General features: G+C 40.8%; 1 protein-coding gene across 1 annotated transcript in view; it reads left to right on the top strand.

The window, feature by feature from the left end:
• The window catches only part of LOC125240113, a 99,090-nt gene that overhangs the window by 69,899 nt on the left and 7,124 nt on the right, over nucleotides 1–22,067 (top strand). The window contains 12 exon segments of the mRNA XM_048147959.1: nucleotides 4,972–5,081; nucleotides 5,300–5,315; nucleotides 6,226–6,323; nucleotides 7,691–7,792; nucleotides 9,582–9,684; nucleotides 11,068–11,225; nucleotides 17,442–17,649; nucleotides 18,315–18,518; nucleotides 19,935–20,089; nucleotides 20,724–20,886; nucleotides 21,232–21,327; nucleotides 21,534–21,677. Of these exon segments, the coding sequence (XP_048003916.1) occupies nucleotides 4,972–5,081; nucleotides 5,300–5,315; nucleotides 6,226–6,323; nucleotides 7,691–7,792; nucleotides 9,582–9,684; nucleotides 11,068–11,225; nucleotides 17,442–17,649; nucleotides 18,315–18,518; nucleotides 19,935–20,089; nucleotides 20,724–20,886; nucleotides 21,232–21,327; nucleotides 21,534–21,677 (1,557 nt within the window).

The raw sequence follows: 22,067 nt of genomic DNA, 5'->3' as shown, positions 1-22,067 counted from the left end.
AATTTCTTTAGGGGCATGGTATTTTCCGTAGCAGCGGCTTGTTTCCGATACAGCAACCATTCAGTGAAACATTGAAAATATCAGATACGCCAGCACGTACAAATACAAAAAACTTTAAAAGCCTCATTTCTTTGTTTTGTTTTTCGGGAAACATTGATGTCTGCCTCGTATTCTGTCACTGAAAAAGAGTGTCAGTAAAATCGCTTTGAGTGTTTATGTTCTTGGTCTTTGTCGGCAGAAAGTGTTCGTAGTGATAGAAAAGTTGATCATTTAAACACTGGCAATGAGATTTATTAGGGTAGTTCTCAAATTACAGGGTTAAAGTCGTTTTTTCACCTGAGAAAAAGAGGAGACAAGGTGCTTGACTTCATCATCTGAACTAAATTTAGTCCTTTAAGAACATAATTATGGTATGGTATCTTGTCTGATCTCGCAATTGAAATGTCAGATTGATTTATATGCTCTTCTTCATTATTGCTGCCAGATAAGGGGGTGTTACTCTAAAGGCTCGAACTCCAGAAGTTCTTCAATTCCCCATTTTATTTTGCTATAAGGTCAAAAACCAGACAAAAACACATGCATCATTCAAAAAACACCCACGCACAGTGTCAATATATAAAACACATTACAAATATATAGATTATATCGAAACAAACATAAAAATGTATATATGATACGTCTTCACTCATGGTAACTTTATCTTCGCAATGTTAAAATTACTTAACAGCCTAACAATAATCTACTTTGTTCATAGTGGCGCAATGCTAAGTATACTTAACATGCGTACCAATAAGTACATTTCTAAGAATCTCGCAAAGCTAAGCATACTTAACACGCATATTTGTAGCTCTGTCTAGTGTTCATTGGGCGTCTATATTGTTAGAAATTTATAATAACATAAAGAAAATATACCTAAGAACACATTGTAATGGTGTGTAAATAAATATCTTTGTTATAAATATTTTTTAGAAATTTATAATTTTCTAGTGTCCCAAGGCTGATTGCTGTCACTTCGTGATCCTGACAATAACTTTCGAAATATATACGCCTGGGCAATGATTTCACTTGTCGAAGATACGTTAGGGTTTACACTATTATTTTATTCATAAAAGTACTGAAATAAAGTGAAAATTACGTTGCAATAATTTTTTGAATCTCGTGTTAAGTATACTTGACACTGCGAGTTAAAGGGTCTTGCATTGACATTACATGCCGTTTTAATTCTGCGGTAACAAAAATGCTTTGCCGAAAAGTATAAATAAGATCTAAATAATAAAAGTATATAAAGTATCTATACGTTTAAATAGCCTAGGTTTAAACTTTAAATTTAGCTGGCAAATTAGTTAAGCATTTTTATGGTTGGTATGCATGTTGGTAACCACGAAAAAATGCACATTTCATTACATTATGATTATGTAAGTAATTAAATAATTAAATAAATATTGGGGATAACTTACACAGATCAATTTAGCCCCAAACTAAGCAAAGCTTGTACTGTGGGTGCTAGGCGACGATATAGCGTAGGACACCATCGCGAGCGCAGACTTCTGGCCGAAAGATGTGGTTTTTCGGCGATTCCGGGGCAACTTGCCGAATCCTACACCGGGGCAAACGACGCAAAGGAGCCACGCTGTTACGTCATCGCCCAAATAAATTGTTTAGTTTTAAACTTTATTGTTTGTTTTTTATTTCATGTTCTTACTTACTGTTTTTTTTTCTTTTTTGTTATCTAAGTTTCGTGACGCATTGGTTTTACTGTAATGTCATGTAAACATGTTTTTACTAATAAATAAATAAATAAATAATACATACTTAAATAGATAACATACATACATACAATCACGCCTGTATCCCATAAAGGGATTAAAGGGGTAGGCAGAACACATGAAACTACTAAAGATTCAGTGCCACTCTTGGCAAATAAGGGGTTGAAAGAAAACGAAACTGTGACATTGCAGTGACAGGTTGCCAGCCTCTCGCCTACGCCACAATTTAACCCATATCCCATAGATAAATACAAAACCATACTTAAATAGATAAATACATACTTATATACATAGAAAACATCCATGACTCAGGAACAAATATCTGTGCTCATCACACAAATAAATACCCTTACCGGGATTCGACGAACGACGAACGACGACGGGAACCGAAGACAACATTAAAATTAGGTAGTTAATTAAAGTACTTTGAAGTAACCTGCTGTCCTACGGGATAAATATTATAATATATATAGGTATCCATATATTTTTATTCTTTTCCTTCCGGCGACCGTCCTTTGTCACCCATGTTTCACAACTAAAGAGTAAGACGAAATTGACGAGTGAAGATGCTCTGACTGAAACAATTACTTTTCATATTATTAATGTTTACCATTACACACAGAGCACAATCTCATCGGTAAATATTGTCAATTTTACTTTATTTCGACGTGCGTTTATCATAGCGCTCTTGAATAATACGATTTTGTAAAGAAAATATCTCCTAGATACATACTATCAATTGTGTCGCTTAGTTTCAAACTTGGGTACTTAAATCCATTCTGCTTTAAGATTGAATATATAAAAAATATATATTAACCTTGTAGCAGAATGGATTTATCCAGGTTTGAAGTTAAGCGACACAATTACGCTTAATTCGGTATGTAAGAAATACCTTATTTTTTGTTAAGTTACTGATGGGCCTTATTTCATACATGCAGCAATTTGGGAAAAGTGCACCTACTTAATGCACAATTGCACATGGACCCAATTTTTTGACCCATTTACACTTATCTAATTATAAAATGTACATAACATTTCGAGACTTTTAACCGGGCCTTATTTGTATGTAGATTACAGATGCCCTTAGTTGGTAGATGAAATGAGTGTTATATACGTTTTAATTCTATGGTAACAGAAATGCTGATATGTAAGTATAAATAAGTTAAATAATAAAAACTTTTTAACAAAAAATAAAACCGCCTTCAAAAATAAGCGCGTTACAAAACACGGAGAAACTAAAAAGCCAAAAATAATAAACCTTTGAATTCAGATTTCTTATCGTATTGCAATAATCTAAACATCCAAATTATAAACAAATCAATTATTTTTGAAGTCGGTACCAGACCTGTTTGCCCCTCCCAACCATACGCAGGCTGGCCCCGCCTTCAAAAATAATTGATTTGTTTATAATTTGGATGTTTAGATTATTGCAATACGATAAGAAATCTGAATTCAAAGGTTTATTATTTTTGGCTTTTTAGTTTCTCCGTGTTTTGTAACGCGCTTATTTTTGAAGGCGGTTTTATTTTTTGTTAAAAAGTTTATTTATTTGTTGATTTTTAGTGGTTCCTATTGATATTATATGTATCAGTCCGAATACATGTACAGTAGTGAAAGAATTATCCTTTAACTCCTAACCATTGAGGAGTTGACCTTCCATCATCAGCTCAGCCACATAAAATTACTACCGTCAGGCGTAAATACTGGTGTACCTTTGAAAAATACACTAAAAACCTTACATGTGCCTATAACATTTGAAGAGTTCCCTCGATTTCTCCAAGATCCCATCATCAGACCCTGACTTGGTCCCAATGGGACCATCTCATGGTTATACCCGTTCGATCAAAAAAAAAATTTTGAAAATCGATCCACGATTCTCGGAGATATCGAGTAACATACATACAAAAAAAAAAAAAAAAAAAAAAAACATTCAGTCGAATTGAGAACCTCCTCCTTTTTTGAAGTCGGTTAAAAATATCAAAAGTATCTATACGTTTAAGTACCGATACCTAGGTTTAAATTTAGCTGGCAAATTAGTTAAGCATTTTTATGGTTGGTCTTGTTCTGTGCTAAGCCTTGTATTTCTAATGCTAGGTAGGTAATATGTATACACAACCCTAGAAAATTAGAAATATAAGATGCATATGTAGCTTTCCATCTGAAAAAGGTCCTTATGCTTCATATGCAATAAGATTTTGTTTGGCAGATTTTTTGTTAGAATTCTGCTAAAAAGTTCTAATTACCTTGGAACATAATCCGGAGTCTGGTAAGTACCTATAATAGGTACCAAATTGTTACCTAGTTAAATTTTCCTACGCTGTCACTTCTGTCAAACATGTGCAAAAAAAAAAGAATAAGATTCACATACATTTTTAGAGATACTGTCAACCAATTATGTAGAATCCTAGGCCACTCTAGAACCCTGTCGTATTGACACCGTCCTTTATTTGCTACAGAAGTCAGTTTTACTTTTACTGTGAAAGGGTCTAGATTGGCCTATGACCTAGGATTCAGATTAATTGGTTGATTGTACGTACCTACTCCTATAATATGGCTTCTCTTTGAAATCGAAAAGGTTTTAGCTTTTTACATACCGAATAACTTTATTTCGCTAACAATGTGACTATCTTAAAAGAAATCATCTTTTAAGATAATCACATTATGTATAAGATAAGGAATTGTTTCTACCATTCCTTAAAACATTACAAATTTGCATTTTAGTCAAATCAGTACACTTAATATCTTCATGGAGTCCAAAACATTATGCATCAGAAGTCCGAAACTAGACAAATATAGAGAGCGCTTGAGCGCGAGTAAGTACTTGCGCCGGCGCGGCGGCGGACGCGGGTGTGTGCGTGCACGCACACAGGGCCTCTCTGTGGGTGCCACCCCCGTCAGCGCGACGGCGATAAAGACCTAAAAATCTCAAATTTGAATTCGTGCTTCGGTATCGTATCCTCTTAAGTTCGAAAATTGCAGAATGGTCCATACAAACGTCCACCCCCTATTTTAGGGAAGTGGTTGGTTAGAAAGAGACAAAAATAGCCTGTGTCACTCTCCATCCTTTCAACTATCTCCACTTAAAAAATCACGTCAATTCGTCGCTCCGTTTTTCCGTGAAAGAAGGACAAACGAACAGACACCCACTCTTTCCCATTTATAATATTAGTATGGATTCATTGTTCATGTTCCTATGTGGTTGCAGGATACATCACATGTGTCAGTGGTGACAGTGGGCAGTGAGGAACCTCGAGTGCGAGACTCGGCGGCGCCCGTGTCTCGCGTTGCGCGCCTCAGTCCAGACAGTTTCGAAAGGTAATTCTTATTATTGACATTTTGATTATTCCATCTAATGTATGACACACTCGTGGAAGGCGACCGCTGTTCGTCTTTTATTTACATTGGGTCAAGGCCTTGGGAGCTAGGGAGAAATCTGAGCGGTAAATCATGTATGCCGCCTAAGCAGTGGGCTATAACTATAACCCTAAGTTAATGCTGAAACAATTATTACAGTTAAGTTGATTATGCATAAGCGCTGGTAGCCTAGCGGTAAGTACGTGCGACTTTCGTTCCGGAGGTCGCGGGTTCGAACCCCGGCTCGCACCAATGAGTTTTTCGGAATTTATGTGCGAAATGTCATTTGATATTTGCCAGTCGCTTTTCCGCGAAGGAAAACATCGTGAGGAAACTGGACTAATTCCAATAAGGTCTAGTTAACCCTTCGGGTTGGAAGGTTAGATGGCAGTCGCTTTCGTAAAAACTAGTGCCTACGCCAAATCTTGGGATTAGTTGTCAAAGCGGACCCCAGGCTCCTATGAGCCGTGGCAAATGCCGGGGTGACGCAAGGAGGATGATGAAGTTGATTTTGCATGGAAAACTTAGTCATGAGGCCTACCAGCTACCTTGTTACCATATTCTAGCAAATAAGATATTTGATTTAAAATATTAGCAATTAGGCCCGCTCAAGGCAATAGACAACTGGTACAATCCGCTGGTATACTCTTGGATCGACACGTTCGTTTTTCGTCACGATCCCAAATTTGTCCGATTCTGCTTTCGTCAGCCATTCTTCATTCGTCAACTTAGACTGCAGTCATTATCGTCTTTGACCATAATGAGTTGTTGACCTTTTTCTTATTTCGACTCAATTGTTTTTCGTCATTTCGAATTTAGTCATATTCTAAGTTTGTACCGACCTAAGACTACGAAAAAACACGAAAAACATAGATTTAACAGCGAACATGACGAAAGAAGGTTATGACGAGTAAAAAACGAGACGGATGAACAACGAAATTGACCGTAGTTGAGAAATCGACGATCGTGACGAATAAAGAATGGCTGACGAAAGCAGAATTTGTCAAATTTAGGAACAATCGTGTCGACCCAAGAGTATAACCAATCCGCTACGTTTCTTGCTATTTTTAAAGCAGCTTATTCAAAATATCTGGCGTTTCAGTAGGAAGGGCAATCGGACAGCCGCGGGGCGGACGCGGATTCTCTCGCCACCTCGCATTCGCACGACTCTCGCCGCTACTCCAACCCCAACAACGGCATCATGTATGTATACTATACTTCTTCTTTATCGTATCCTCATGGCTGAGGGACGTAACGAATGTAGACACTCTTCACCAGTTGTCTCTTCTTCGTCGAAACCTCATGACTGAGGGTCGTGACCACCATAAGTCGCTGTACGTTGCAGTGCTCTCCACGCAGGCCGATCTTTTGCCTTCCTAAAGGATCCCTAGAGCGCGTGGGTAATCCGGCTCTTTTACGATGGCCCTCCACTGGTCTGACGATCAACGCCTTCTCAAGGTCAGGATCTCGTCTGGCCAAATGGCCAAAGAAGCCTGTAATTCTCTCCCGCCAGATAGCAGAGCACCAGTTGTCTACACGCCACTCGATCCTGGCGGTGCATGCTGGCAAAGTGGTCTTTGTCACAGACGTTATTCTGTCTGCCCAACGTGTACCCAAGCTTCCACTTCTTCGCTTCTTGCCATGCGCCTCGTGATTGTGAGCTTCTTTAGAACATCTCGGTCCTACACAGATAGCCAAAGAAACCCAGCACACGTTAGGTGCAAATAGTGGAGAGTCTCGTTTTCGACTATACTACACAGGCATCTAATACCAATTTGCGCTCTTATTCTGGAGACCCGCTCTGGTACTTTATAATTACGTCCCGCTACTCGACTCAACTCGTATGACGTAGAAATGACGGACCGAAACAGAACGAACGAACTAAATTATTTTTCTCACTGCACCCACATTTGCGAATTTCTGTTTTGCCCTATGGTTGACTGGTAGAGAATGCCTTAAGGCATTAAGTCTGCCATTTGTACTTTTTCTCAATTGCACAATAAAGTTTCAATAAACGAGCGACGTCTCGAGGAAATGTTGCACAATGCAACTTTGTCGGTGGAGTGAGTGACACAAAATCGCTTTCTTAGCATTTTCAGGCAGGCAATCATGGTCGCGCGATAAATGATATAACATCAGGCCGTCCCTTTCACACTGTTTGTAAGTGCGATAGGGATGGTCTGAAGTTTTATCGTCTATCGCGCGACAATGCTATCGGTGCAGTATTATAAGAATTGCATTTCGTAAAGGAGATTCTCGTGGTATGCTCCTCATTCAGATATTCTCGGAAGGTCATCTGGTTACCTTACCAGGGGGACGATTTTTGAATCTCACAAACGGGATTTTGTCACTAAAATACCGGTTGAAAACGGTCACCGTTGCTTATTATTTTCAGTGACAATTTTCTGAATTCGGACGCGTGAGACTCGAAAATCGGTCCCCAGCGCGCGGAATCATTCTCATATTATTTTCTCCTCTAATGTGTTCGTTATCTCCCTCTGCTGAATGTACCTATATTTATTAATAATAAAGTCACAAAAGCCCAAACTGATTTTGTATTAATTTTACAGAGTGAACCAAGACAGTCAAGTGCTAGAAAACGGCAACCAAGAAGAACACGTGGTGCTCCGAAGAAAGAATCAAGATGGACAGCCAAACAACAGGATACAAAGGTATGGCAGTATGTTTAATTGACAATGTTATAATACGATAAGTATGAACGCTCAACACGTTAAATAGCGTATAGAAATCATTCAGTTATATATTACATATATACATACATATATTCACGCCTGTATCCCATAAAGGGGTAGGCAGAGCACATGAACTACTAAGTTTCAGTGCCACTCTTGGAAAAAGGGGTTGAAAGAAATCCAAATTGTGACATTGCAGTGACAGGTTGCCAGTCTCGCCTACGCCATAATTTAACCCATATACAACAGTCGACTTCTACGACACCCATGGGAAGAAAGGGAAATTACAGCTATAATAAAAACCCAACTGCACAACTTCTATGGAACAAGTATCTGTAAAGTAAAAGAATTAATTTGGCTAACTATAGCTATCCTATTCATAATGATATTTGTGTCATTTGTGTTTGTAACAAAAGTTCCCATTTTTTCGCCCTATAAGGACGCAGGACAAGTCATTCGCACAAAGATATAAGTGAAACTCTTCCTGGTAAACTTTCACAGTGTGAAATTCACACATTTTATTTTTCATTTTTAAAAACCTTAGGCATGTCTGTGACAGGAAGCTTTTGTTGTCCATCTATTACGCTCTTTGTCAATCTGTTACCACCTACTGTATTGCTGTGTGGGGAGGAGCGTCAAAAACTTCAATACTTACACTTGAAAGAGCACAGCGTTCAGTCCTTAAGGTTCTAACATTTAATAAATTTCAATACCCAACAACAGCACTTTACCAGGACACCTTAGTTCTCACAGTTAGACAGCTTTTTATTAAGCAGTTGCTAACCAGACAGCACAAAAATACTCCATCTTTGTCGGAAACGAGAAGGAGAAACGACATCGTTTATATAATCCCGTCGCATAAAACTAAATTTTCAAAAAAATTCGCGTATGTACTCGGCCCAACTTTATACAATAAAATAAGTAAACAAATTCAGTTGCGATCACTCAATTTACACACATTAAAAAAGTCACTAAAACAGTATTTGCAAGAATTAACTTACGACAACACAGAAAAGTTGCTGGAAATCTTAGTATAACACACACACACACACGCACACACACACACACACACACACACACACACACACACACGCACGCACGCACGCACGCACGCACGCACGCACGCACGCACGCACGCACGCACGCACGCACGCACGCACGCACGCACGCACGCACGCACACACACACACACACACACACACACACACACACACACACACACACACACACACACACACACACACACACACACACACACACGCACGCACGCACATACACACGCACACATCTCTTCCGTAAATTCATAATTCACACCACACATGATTATGATGATGATGTGATCTATTATTCTTCATTAGGTCAAGAATCTTCCTCTTTTCACTATCCTGGGTTTATCTTGTATACTTAAATTAAATAGTATTATTGATCTTATAAAATTTATCTTCACTTTCTGCGTATACTACATGTTTACTCCTAACTCGGCCTAGCGACCGCCGCATTCCAGTGGATTTTTTGTTAAGGTTCGCGATATTGTTATTTATAGGTATAAGTTTCATTTAGTTACTCATTTAATAATGTGTTAGTTTAATAAGTTAAGTTTTACCATAGAATAGTTATGACAAATAAAAATGTAAGTAGTTTAAGCACCTTTTCTGGCACAATAAAAGATTTTTATTATTTTTTTTATTATTATTTTATAGTGATTAAAAATCGTCTCCATGTATCGCGTAGGTATCTAAGTTCATTTAACATTTAAATTTGTTTCTAGGTCGAAGGAAGACATCCACATGGCTAACCTCAAGAAGAAGACGAGGAAACGCACGAGAAAGTTCGAGATCGATGGCGTGATGGTCACCACCACCACTTCCAAAGTAAGTTACCACTTATCCAAAAGCAATACTTCACATGGTATTAGGTTGCCGAGTGGATTCTCCCACAATGCTATCCAATGAATAAGAAATAAGACAAACTTCATAATCATCCTGCTTGCGTTATCCCGGCATTTGCCACGGCTCATGGGAGCCTGGGGTCCGCTTTGACAACTAATCCCAAGACTTGGAGTAGGCACTAGTTTTTACGAAAGCGACAGCCATCTGACCTTCCAACCCGAAGGGTAAACTAGACCTTATTGGAATTAGTCCGGTTTCCTCACGATGTTTTCCTTCACCGAAAAGAGACTGGTAAATATCAAATGACATTTCGCACATAAATTCCGAAAAACCCATTGGTGCGAGCCGGGGTACGAACCCGCGACCTCCGAAACGAAAGTCGCACCTACTTACCGCTAGGCTACCAGCGCTTTTTCGCATTTACTTACCGCTAGGCTTCCAGCGCTTTTTATAAGACTAACTTATATATTGTAATTTTAGATCTACGTATATGAGAATCCCAACTGTTCTTACTAAGTTTAACGTTACGGTTTTTATGTTTCCGTACTTGTACAGATTCAATTTGTTTTTCTTAATTAGCTTACATTTATGTTATTTGTTACTACTAGCAAATTTAAGAACTACACATAAGATCAAACTATGCTAATAGATGTGAACACGAATGAGAGAAAAGGCTAAGTTTTAGATGCGTACCGTCAGAAGGTGGGAGGCAAAGAACGAAAAATTTGACTCCTTGAACCTCATGTGATACTTGGGCCACTTTTTTAACCCCCGACGCAAAAACGACGGGGTGTTATAAGTTTGACGTGTCTGTCTGTCTGTCTGTCTGTCTGTCCGTCTGTCTGTCTGTCTGTCTGTCTGTCTGTCTGTCTGTGGCATCGTAGCTCCTGAACGGATGAACCGATTTCGATTTAGTTTTTTTTGTTTGAAAGCTGTGTTAGTCGGGAGTGTTCTTAGCCATGTTTCATGAAAATCGGTCCACTAGGTCGCGGTCGGGGGTTTTTTCAAAGTGTTGTCCACCCCACTTTTTTTGTAACATGTTTATTTTTTACGCGATTTATACTCAGAATCGCGAGCTCTTTCGATCCTGATAGGAGAAAAAAAAATGTCCCAAGATTTCCATACATTTTTCAAACGTTCCGTTACCTCTATACAAAACGTATGAAAAAATGGTAACGGAATGGGAAAAAACCTTGGGGCACGTTTTTTTCTCCTATTAGGTTTGAAAGACCTCGCGATTCTGAATGGAAATCACATAAAAATGTCCAAATCCAAAAAAAAAAAGTGGGGTGGACAACTTTGAAAACAATGGCCAACTTGACACTTTATTGTGGCTAGTTATTGTAAAGTATCTCTGTTTTCCAGGTAATATGGGGCGACGAGGAAAGCGGGCGCACGTGGGACGACCACGCGCTTCGCAAGCAGGAACTGCGCGAGATCAAAATGCTGCAGAAGCAGGAACAGAAGCAATTCCAGGACCTCAGCGCGAAAGAGCAGCAACTGAGGGAACAGCAGGACAAGCGGTGAGTATACTACATTCATTTATTCATTTCATTCATACATATAACATATAATCACGCCTGTATCCCATAAAGGGGTAGGCAGAGCACATGAACTACTAAGTTTCAGTGCCACTCTTGGCAAAAAGGGGTTGAAAGAAATCCAAATTGTGACATTGCAGTGACAGGTTGTCAGCTTCTCGCAACAATTTAACCCATATCCCACAGTCGATATCTACGACACCCACTGAAAGAAAAGTGAAAAGTGGTGAAATTCTTAACCCGTCACCACACGTCATTTAATTCATTTATTTCATTTGCAAGTACTACCTTGCCTAGTTTGGGCACTAAAGTCGCCTCAGCGCCTTAGAGAGGCAGATTTTTCGCGCGAATTAGGTGGTAAGGTTGACCTTGGACCTCCTGGCCCCAATTTCATATAGGTGACAGGTGCGACAATTGTCACAAAATATTACATATGTAGAATTATTAGTTTCACCACGCTGACAGGTGCGACAATTGTAGAATACAATTGTCACGACTAACCATAGGGATAAATGTATCAAATTATTAATAGTAGTTGACTCAAATGGCAATAAGTAAATTTATTTAATGGATATTTTTATGTTTATTGGCTGACTATAAATATAAATGCCTTTGTTAAATTCGATAAAACTTATTTAAAACTATTCATTACCTAAATCCTCTCCCACCATTATATAATTTTCTTCGGTAACATTATTTATGTGTACCTAGGCATTGGTTATGTGTTAGTATTTTGTTTCAAAAACAATATTGCAGTATGGATATAATAAGAAAGATGACTATCTTAAAATTGATTTCCGACCGCAAATTCGTGTTATTTGATAAATTTGATAACAAATTAACATCCGCAATGAAAGTTAATACTTAAATATAAAGGAATAGCTCAACGTTTGATTGAAACGGGTGTATGGCAAAGAAATAGAAATATCTAAGATATATACCTAACTTGGCACTATACTAAGTATTTAATAAGTTTGAATTATTAATTATTACGATACATAAAATTTATTTCTTATAAACGTAAATAAAATAAGAAAAAGTCGGCCTCGACGTAGTTGTGATCGCTTCGCTGGCTAAGTTTGTTCGCATGTAGTCTAATTATTGCCAAATAAAATGACTAGGTGACGTTGGTGGACTAGGAAAATGTCACATCCGTTTCGTTGTTCATTAATATAATATACTTAGTTAAACATATCATTAAAACTAAAGTTAAATCTAAAAATAAGTAAATACTACATAACAAACTATACCTATATGCATATAAAAATAATTACCTACCTACAGTGATAACCCAGTCATAAGGAAAATACCCCTTCCAGTAGGTCGGCTTGCGGCATGGACCCCATGACACTGGCGGCGTTACCTCTTTGTATCCCAAGTGAGATACGTTGACAGAGGTACGCGCCAGCCCTGGGGTCCCCTGTGGTGTCGACCAGCCGTGCCGACAGTGCCCCCATGAATGATTTCATATCGGCCGACCAGGGACCCAAAGTCTCAACTGCGAGCGCCGCAAACTCGTAGTCTTTGAGCAACGACGAGTATTTACGGCGCTTGAGAATTTGGGCCTGGTCAGCCGCAGCTCCGGCCTGAATGCGAGTCCCCTGAATGTGGGACTGAGCAAAAGTGTCTACACACGTTGCGTCCCACACCAGGGTCCTTCCGAGTTTCCACGGCACCAATGTTGCTCCATCGGGCCGCTTGCCGTCGTCCCTTGTCATGCCTACGGGTTCTAATACCGCAGGCACAGAGACGGTGACAAGCGCGCGACGAACCAAATCGTTAATTGTGCCGTGGCGGAACATTCGGCCGGCGCTTCGGGAACATGAGAGGCCGTGTCGGCCCAGCTGGTCCACGTCCTTTCCACAGATGCAGGTATGCGGAGCACATATTCTGGATCCAAGCCTTAAGCATATTGCTATCCTTAAGGTACTTGGATCCAGAATAGTACCGATCGCTCGCGATGGGAGAGCTTGCAGCCAGTGGCCCGACTCTGGCGCTGAAACAGCCAGTATGCGTATGCGCGCACGTTCGTAATCGTTCGGGCTTTGTTCAATTATTGAGGCATGGGCTATTTTAAGACGTGGGGAGTCCCAATCCCGCTGACAATGGCGGGCAACTGGGATGTCCGCACTCGGACATGACTCACGCCAAGCCTCTCTGGCCTCCCTCAGGTTCGCCATCTCATCGTCAAGCATCGTGGAACGGTTTAAGATAATGCCGACGAGAGAAAGCGAACCGTAAGCAGAGGACAGAAAAGCAGGTAGAGCCACACTAGTCGATGTGCGAACACCCAGTCCCCCAAATCTTATAGGAAGAACCGCTTGGGCCCATGATCTGTTTTCAAAATGAATGTTCAAAATTTTTGATAAAGTGACCTGAAGGGAGGAGTCAATGGAAGAAAGGATTGATGGGAATTTCCACATTTGACAACTACGGAGTAAATACATAAATTTTGGGGTGAAAAGACAGAAACGGATGATGAAAAGCGCAATATGGGGATTAATTTTAAACAGAAGATCAGATGTACAATCGAATAAATTAAGTTTGCAATTGACTACTGGAGTGACCGATTCATCGAAAATTGGGGAGCCTAAAAGGGTGAGGGATGATTTAGAGTGGACAGAAATATTTGGCAGTACCGCATTGAATTTTGTTAAAATATCGATTTTTTTTTCGTGTGGAAGGTGATCTGGAATGAAAATCTCACATTTGGTAAAGTTTAAGGAAAGGCCGATTTTAGAAAAGTGATTAATGATGTATTGGATATCCTGAAGAACGGTTATAGCATCGCCTCCAAGGGAACCGTCATCTAAATACCAGAGGTTAAATTTTGAATTTAATTTTGTGATGATGGGATGAATGACTAGGCTGAAAATGGCGGGCCCAAGCGGATCTCCTTGCTGACAACCCATGCTCGATGAAATAGTTTTTTCTCCAAAGAATAATTTTGAAGGGGCTCCGTAGCATTGCCATAGGTAATTAAAAAGTGCAGGCAATTCTTTTTTAACTTCTGTTAACAGAGCCCCGCGGTCGACCGAATTGAAAGCGTTTTTGACGTCTAATTTAACAAATACCTCAAAATCCGAACGATCCAAAAACGTGCGTGCAGCGTGCACTGCTGCCTCGCAGCCGCCCTTGATCCCAAAGCCCAGCTGCTGAGGTTTAAAGGCGGTTGTCAGTTGCTTTTTTATCCTTCTGCAGCAGAGCTTTGAGGCCAGTCTTCTTATGGTGCAACCTACGGCGATTGGGCGAATCCCACCATCTTTCTTTGCCAGGGCTACGAGATTGGCACCATATAGCAACGGAACAATCTCCGGGTGTACGCGTCCAGATAACATAAGGTTTATTAATCCTGTGAGTTGTTTTAAGAGATCAGATCTCGCTTCACCCAGAGACTTCGTAGTCAGGTCTTTTAAGTGCTGTGGAGATAATCCATCGATTCCGCCAGCAGACCCGTTAGGAAATGATGATATCGCTTGCATCACTGCGTCCTCACACACATGGATGGTAGAGTTGTCAGAGCCGGGAGGAACTGGCAGCGTGGAGGAGGCGGCAGGGGCGGGGTGTTTTTCCATCAAGGCGGCGTAGGTATCAGGAGAGTGCGTAGCCAAATCGTCGTGTGAGAATAAAAGACGAGCAGCTCCACTTATATCCCCTTCCGAAAATTTATTCTCAATCAATGTTATTCTATTACTGGGTGAATTGTGAGGCATTCGGGTATAATTTCGATGAGTTGGGAAGCTAGCTGTGGAATCAGAAATAAATGAAACATTATTTTTTATTTGGGATGTAAGTGAGGCTTTGTTAGATTTATCTGCGTGCAGGGCTATATAGGGTAAGGTCAGAAAACGCTCCCATGCCTGAGTAGAATTTTCAGTAACAACCTTGGCTACGCACTCCGCGAGACAGCGTGCAACACAGAAACGTGCACCACGGGGTATTCTCTTTATAACTGGACTTTTAGATTTAAGTAACCCTAACCTATCCGCTAGAGGTATTTCAGCTCTCAGTGGTGTAGAAGAAGCAGTGTTGCCCCGGGCGGGGGATGACGGCGCAGGTTGAGAGGCGCTGGGCAGCGGGGGGTCGACAGCCATACGGGTGCCATGCTTAGCAGCAGTATGTATCGCGAGCCCCCGCCGACCTTTGTATTGTTTATTATCGTTGCAAACGGGGCAACACAGTAACTCCGGGCGGTTAGGGCAGGGTTGAGAGGACATAACATTACTTCTTAAAGGTCTACCTATCTAAGAAAAACAACAAATTATTTCAAACGTAAGGTTACAAAATAATAATAAAAAATAAGCTAAATTAACTAAAATTATGTATAAAACAAGGTAATACTAGAAAGGTAGGTATTAGGTATAAAACAATAGGGAATAGTCACGACTTGAAGCACGATTTCAGAGTTTCAGACATACACTTTTACTGATGGCACTATTTTATGGGTTGCATTGTTATTTAACATACGCTGGAGAAGACAGGAGAACCACTTAGCTAAGAAATGTTTGATGAAAATCGGTATTTTGTACAGTATTTGCAATTTTTCACAAAATATAAATAAACATTTTCACGATTTGACAGACGTCATCGTGGCTCGGCTATGCAGCGCCGCACCAAATTGGCCCGGGCTGCGGTCTCCGTGAAGTAATACTCGGTTCACATATTGTCTATAAGTAATTTAGTAGCAATTAAGCTCAAGATATAAGTAATATTCTCCACTTATAATTTATTTTCAATTTTATATGCGAGAAATCATTTTCAGTTACTGTTTGCGTTGCTAGGAACAAATAAAACAAATTAAAACTATTCTAAACTAATAGTTAAAATGCTTAACTAAACTAAAAATATTTGAATTTGGAATTCGGTGTACCTAAATACCAAGGGAACTCGTTCATTTAAAAACGCTTAAATTAATTTGAGGGTATTTGTATAAAATAATATTAATGATAGCTATTTAGGTACATAGGTATGTAGTATTTTTTATGATACATAAGTTAAAAACACAATTTAGTATAATAATACATATAACGCAGAGAAATCTCAAAAATATACCTAAGTACTAATAATGTTACGAAGGGGCCAATAGCGTTTACTAACAGCAACACTCTTTAACTAATCATCGGTAGGCTTTATGCCCTTGTAATAAGGTACTAACATTGCTGCCGATGGTACAATGATAAAAATAAATTGAGATATCCGTAGTTTGCTACAAATTTAATTTCATATTTACGTAGCATTATTGAAACTTATATCAACGGCGAAGTAACAGGAACTCCTAACTAAGTACGAAATCCTAAGTATATAGGTAGGAATTACTGTCACTACCACTAATAGTGTCACTATACTACTCGCATGGGGAGCCATTTTGAACAACGCGTATTATGTCAACCACAAATTACTACAATTGTCACACAATTCGACACATCTTAATCCTCCTGTCGAGATTCACCGACAATTCTACAAATATGTCGCCTAGAAATAATAATAATTGTTTCACAACATAATTGTAATACATACAATTGTAGCAAAATGCCTGTCATGTTTGTAAGCAATTCTATAGAAAATATTTTATAAAATTGTAATTTGTCACCTGTCATCGACAATTGTCGCTCTACATATGTCACTGACAATTGTAGCCTTTTTGAAACAGGGGCCTGGAAGCCATTGAAAGAAATCTATTTTTTGATCGCGATCATGTGTTTATATTTACATCCCACATTAAGATCCGTCGTAGTCATAGAACTAATTGAATGGTTGGTTACGCACTAGATCCAAAGAATGACGGAAAGAAGTCGGATGATAGAGATCGTATGTAGTTTTTTTTATGGGATAGAAGGCAAACGAGCAGAAAGGTCACCCGATGGTAAGCGATCACTGCCACCCATGGACACCCGAATCACCAGAAGTGTTGGAGGTGCGTTGCCGGCCTTTAAGATGTAGTGCGTGCGTAAAGGAACATACAAATCCGCTCGAACAATGTTTTTAAGTCACATCATCATCATCGGCCTTCAAGTCTCTAACAGACTATTCAAGCAGTGTCAGGTGAGGCAACAACGTTTTTCGTGGCCGTGTAAACCAATACGGGAGCGGCAAACACGACCACAACTCTGGCAGTTGTGTTTAAGTCACAAGGTTATGATAAAGGAAGTTTTTGATTTGTGAAATCAACAGTATTAAAATAGTTGATTTTTATTCCAGATTCGAAGCGGAACTAGCATCACTAGCGCGAGCGCACGAAACGGATCTAGAAACGCTCGCGCGAGCGCAGCGCGCCGCCGCCGAGCGGGCTGAACAACAACTAGAAGCAGAACTGAGACAAGCGGCTAAACGACTAAGGGCCGAACACGAGAGAGACCTTAGGCATTTCCGGGATCAGCTTAAACAGGAGCTGAGGCTGCTTAAACAGGTAAGAAAGACTTTCTAAAGGAGAATAAGTAAGTAGTGATGCTTTTGAGAGAAAGCGAGCGAGGCGAGCAACAATTAGAAGCAGAACTGAGACATGCGGCTAAACGACTGAGGGCCGAACACGAGAGAGACCTTAGGCACTTCAGGGACCAGCCCAAACAAGAGCTGAGGCTGTTTAAGCAGGTAGGAAAGACTTTCTAAAGGAGAATAAGTAAGTAGTGATGCTTTTGAGAGCAAGCGAGCGAGGCGAGCAACAATTAGAAGCAGAACTGAGACAAGCGGCTAAACGACTGAGGGCCGAACACGAGTGAGTCCTCAGGCACTTCAGGGACCAGCTCAAACAGGAGCTGAGGCTACTCAAACAGATAAGAAAACTATTTGAGCTTAGCTTATCTAGTTGATACTTTGGTATGTAGATAGACGGTCGTTGCGTCTCGGATGAGATAAACATATGTGCGTAGTGAACTCTCGTGAACGTCGGCTGCCCGTCTGTTGGCTGGAATTTTGGATGCTGTGTTGAGTACAAAAAATTAAGTTATATTAACTATTGTGTACCGAGGCAGCTCGCATTTGTTTGCGTTCGCGCCAGAGAGCTGCCCCTTAGTTTCTGAGCTAGAGGTTCATTTGAATGCTTCGTGTTTATAATCTTTAATCCCTTGTCCTCAGGAAGTGGAGCTGGTATCAAAAGACCGCCGCAAGGAGGCGTACAGACAGCGGCGAGCGCGGCTCGACGCCGAGCACGCGGAGCGCGAGCGCTCGTTCGTGGCGTCGCTCGCGGAGGCCGGCGACGCGCTCCTGCGCCGCATGCACGAGCACCACCGCGAGCGGCAGGCGCTCACCGACACGCAGTACCTGCAGCAGAGGCAGCAGGTGTGTACACTACTTTATATAACGGGACTAAGATCGAGATATAGACGACCAGTCTGGATTGGTATCCAAAGATAAGGAAGCGTACAGACATCGTTGTGAACGACAGGCGCTCAATGACATGCAGTGCCTGCGGCAGAGACAGCAGGTGTGTACACTACTTTGTATAACAGGTAGGTTACCGTGACGCACTAAAGACGTTCAGTTTAGGTTGAGAGAAAGGGACACAGCTATAGCAGTTACATAGCTCCGTCCCTCTCTCTCAACCTAAACTGAACGGCTTTAGCACGTCATGGTAACCCCCCAGGGCTGGGATCGAGATATAGACGACCGGTCTGGATTATATCCAAAGATAAGGAAGCGTACAGACATCGCTGTGAACGGCAGGCGCTTAATGACACGCAGTACCTGCAGCAGAGTCAGCAGGTGTGTACGGTATACTCTTGGGTCGACACGTTCATTTTTCGTCACGTTCCTAAATTTGTCCGATTCTGCTTTCGTCAGCCATTCTTTATTCGTCACGATCATCGATGGTCTTTCTCAACTACGGTCAATTTCGTTGTTCATCTTTATCTTAATTCGTTTCGTTCTGTACTCGTCATAATCTTCTTTCGGCATGTTCGCTGTTAAATCTATGTTTTTTGTGTTTTTCGTATTCTTAGGTTGGTACCAACTTAGACGAAAAACGATTGAGTCGAAATAAGAAAAAAGCCAACAACTCATTATGGTCAAAGACGATAATGACTGCAGACTAAGTTGACGAATGAAGAATGGCTGACGAAAGCAGAATCGGACAAATTTAGGAACGTGACGAAAAACGAACGAGTCGATCCAAGGGTATACCGTGTGTACATGACTTTATATAACAGGGTGGGATCGAGGTATTGACGGACTGTCTGATTTAATATCGAAGGACCGCTGTGTAGACGCGTACTAACCGATACAACAGCGCTGCAGCACCTGACTGCAGGTGTGTATAGTGTAAATACTACGAAACATGACAGGCCAGCGATCGAAACAGGTATTAACGACCGGTCTGGCATCGAAGAACCGCCGTACAAATAGTAACAGGTTTGACTTTGAAGTGAACCTTATTTCCACACAATAAGGTCTAATGCTTGACAGTTGGCGAGACATATTACTCTTTGGCTCGTGGCAGTTGTGCCAAAATAAATAGTGTCTTAGAAACTATTTTCATGAGCCTCTTTCATTTTTTTTGGGAACGTGAGCCAAGTCTAGAATTTGCTAACTTGTAACGGTTTACGCCAACACACGTTCCGTATAAACATTGCCTGAAAAGTTGGCACTAATCTTTTGGACTACATGAAAAGCTTGATTTTGGCTGCCCTCCACAGTTTATGCACGCTTCTTATTAATATCCATAATAATCTTCTAACTCATCTATTTTTTTTTGTTCAGATAATGCGAACCCGCGAAGCCGCCCTCTGGGAGTTGGAAGAGAAGCAGATCCACGAGCGACACCAGCTGGCCAAGCGACAGTTGAAGGAGGAGTTCCTGCTACGGAGGCACCAGATGCTAGTCCGACATGATAAAGAATTGGAGCAGATTAAGAGGTACTTTTTCTTCTTAGTGTTAGCACACCTCGGAAAATGATGATCAAAGTGAAAGAGGCGCGTTCCTACACACACAGTCTAAGCTCGTGTAGGTGAACGCGTACCATGCTCCTATGAGTGAAATATGAAAGGTCGACTGGTCGCGTTTTTGACAGGCGGTAACCGAGAGCGGGTGGGCTGCACTTTCAGCGAGGAGCGTGAGTGGCTATGCTGTACGATAGTACTCTTTATTATACTGTGGCATTATCCCGACCTTTGACAGGCTTTCCGCTCAGGGGGTCCGCTTTCTTACTTCCTGTTGTCAACTTTGCGCGGCCCTGGGCGTCCTATATTATAAGCCCGTAGACGCTTTTAAAAGTTTTAAACATGCAAACTTTTTAAGAAACATTTGTGTTTGCGGCCGCTAAAATGGCCTAATTTGTCACTTGCCATAAAGGAATTTTGACAGATTACTCTTATATAGATAACAAGCACATCTTGCCCTTATGATAGCGTTAAAATGGGTCGTTTACCGGCCACGGACACATTTTATAATTAAAATGTCGAGTGATTGCAGAAAGAAACCAAAAACCAAAACCATTTTGTTTTAAAATAGCAGTTTCTTTGAAAATGACTATTTTCTTTCATTCCCCAGGAAAAACACCCGTAAAGAGGAAGAACTCGCCAAAGGCCAAGCAGTTGAAAAACGCTCGCTGCCCAAACGCATTCGCGGCGAGATGCGAGCGCGCGAGATGATGTTCCGAGAGTCGCTACGCATCGGCGCGCATCACGAGGACGAACGAGAGCGGCTCAAGAAGGTACTTTAGCGTTTAAATGCGTTTTCACATTATCCGATCCGATATCAGATGTAGGTAGAACTTCAAAGGCAAAAATCAAAGATGGCCGCTCAAATGTATGGGATATCGGTCAATTCGTCGCTCCGTTTTGTCGTGAAAGACGGACAAACAAACTGACGCGCACACTTTCTCATTTATAATATTAGTATGGATTTTAACAAGCAAAATCGATGTAACTGAAATTAAAATCTGTCTTGAGAAGGGACGTTTTGGTGCCGCGACCAGGATACGTTACATACTTTATTCATTCTACTAGAATTGGTGCTATCAGCAATCAATATGTTAACTGAATGTATTTTATTTTAGTTCCAAGAGAACGAGAAGCGGCGGTATCGCGCCGAGCAGCAGAGGTTGGCCACTAAACACGCTAAAGCGAGGGAAGAGCTCAAGGCTGCTGGAGAGGTCAGTGTTCAAGAGTATATACATTTTTCAAATAAGGGTTTACATGAATCCCACGGAAGTACCCCACACATTGTTCTTAAACGTCTTTTTTGTGCTAGAAATACATGAGTTACCTCTATTAAAGTAAGCGAGAACGCAAGTCGTGCCATGTTTAAGTACTCGTGTTACATCGTATGATCTTATTAATAATTGCATTTTCTCATCAGGCGTTACTCCGCGAACTCGAACAGTATCAGAACGAGAAGCGCAAGGCGCTCATGAACCACGAGAGCAACAAGATGAAGGCCGTCGAGGAGCGATACTCGCACGAGCTGAAGGAGTGGCGCGCCACGCTCGGCGACCGCAAGATGGTGAGTCATGTCGCTTATGTTCAGGTTTAGAGTACTGTCCCTTTGGATGGATGGTCTTTCTTACAATCAATCAGCTATTTATTCCTGATAACTACAGATATACACAAGTACAAAAAACAGAAAGAACAATTCGACCGCGAAATAGTGGACCGATCGACCGACGGGACCATTTTGTTGGTCACCAACGCAGCTCTACGACACGGCCCTGTGACAAACTAAACGCTCCAAGTACTTGAGCCATGCGATTCAGATCTATTTCAGATATGTTTTAAAAAATAATTTGAATATTTATAACCATGATTAAATGGCACAGCCTGTCTGGTTAATAAATTGGCCATATAGGGTGATATCGCTTGGCAAATAAAAGAGTACAAATTAAAAAGTGGTAAC

Source organism: Leguminivora glycinivorella, chromosome 26 (genome assembly GCF_023078275.1).
Source record: "Leguminivora glycinivorella isolate SPB_JAAS2020 chromosome 26, LegGlyc_1.1, whole genome shotgun sequence".
NCBI lineage: Eukaryota > Metazoa > Arthropoda > Insecta > Lepidoptera > Tortricidae > Leguminivora > Leguminivora glycinivorella.
Note: the sequence above shows the minus strand (reverse complement) of the source record. Positions and strands in the feature narration are given on the sequence as shown.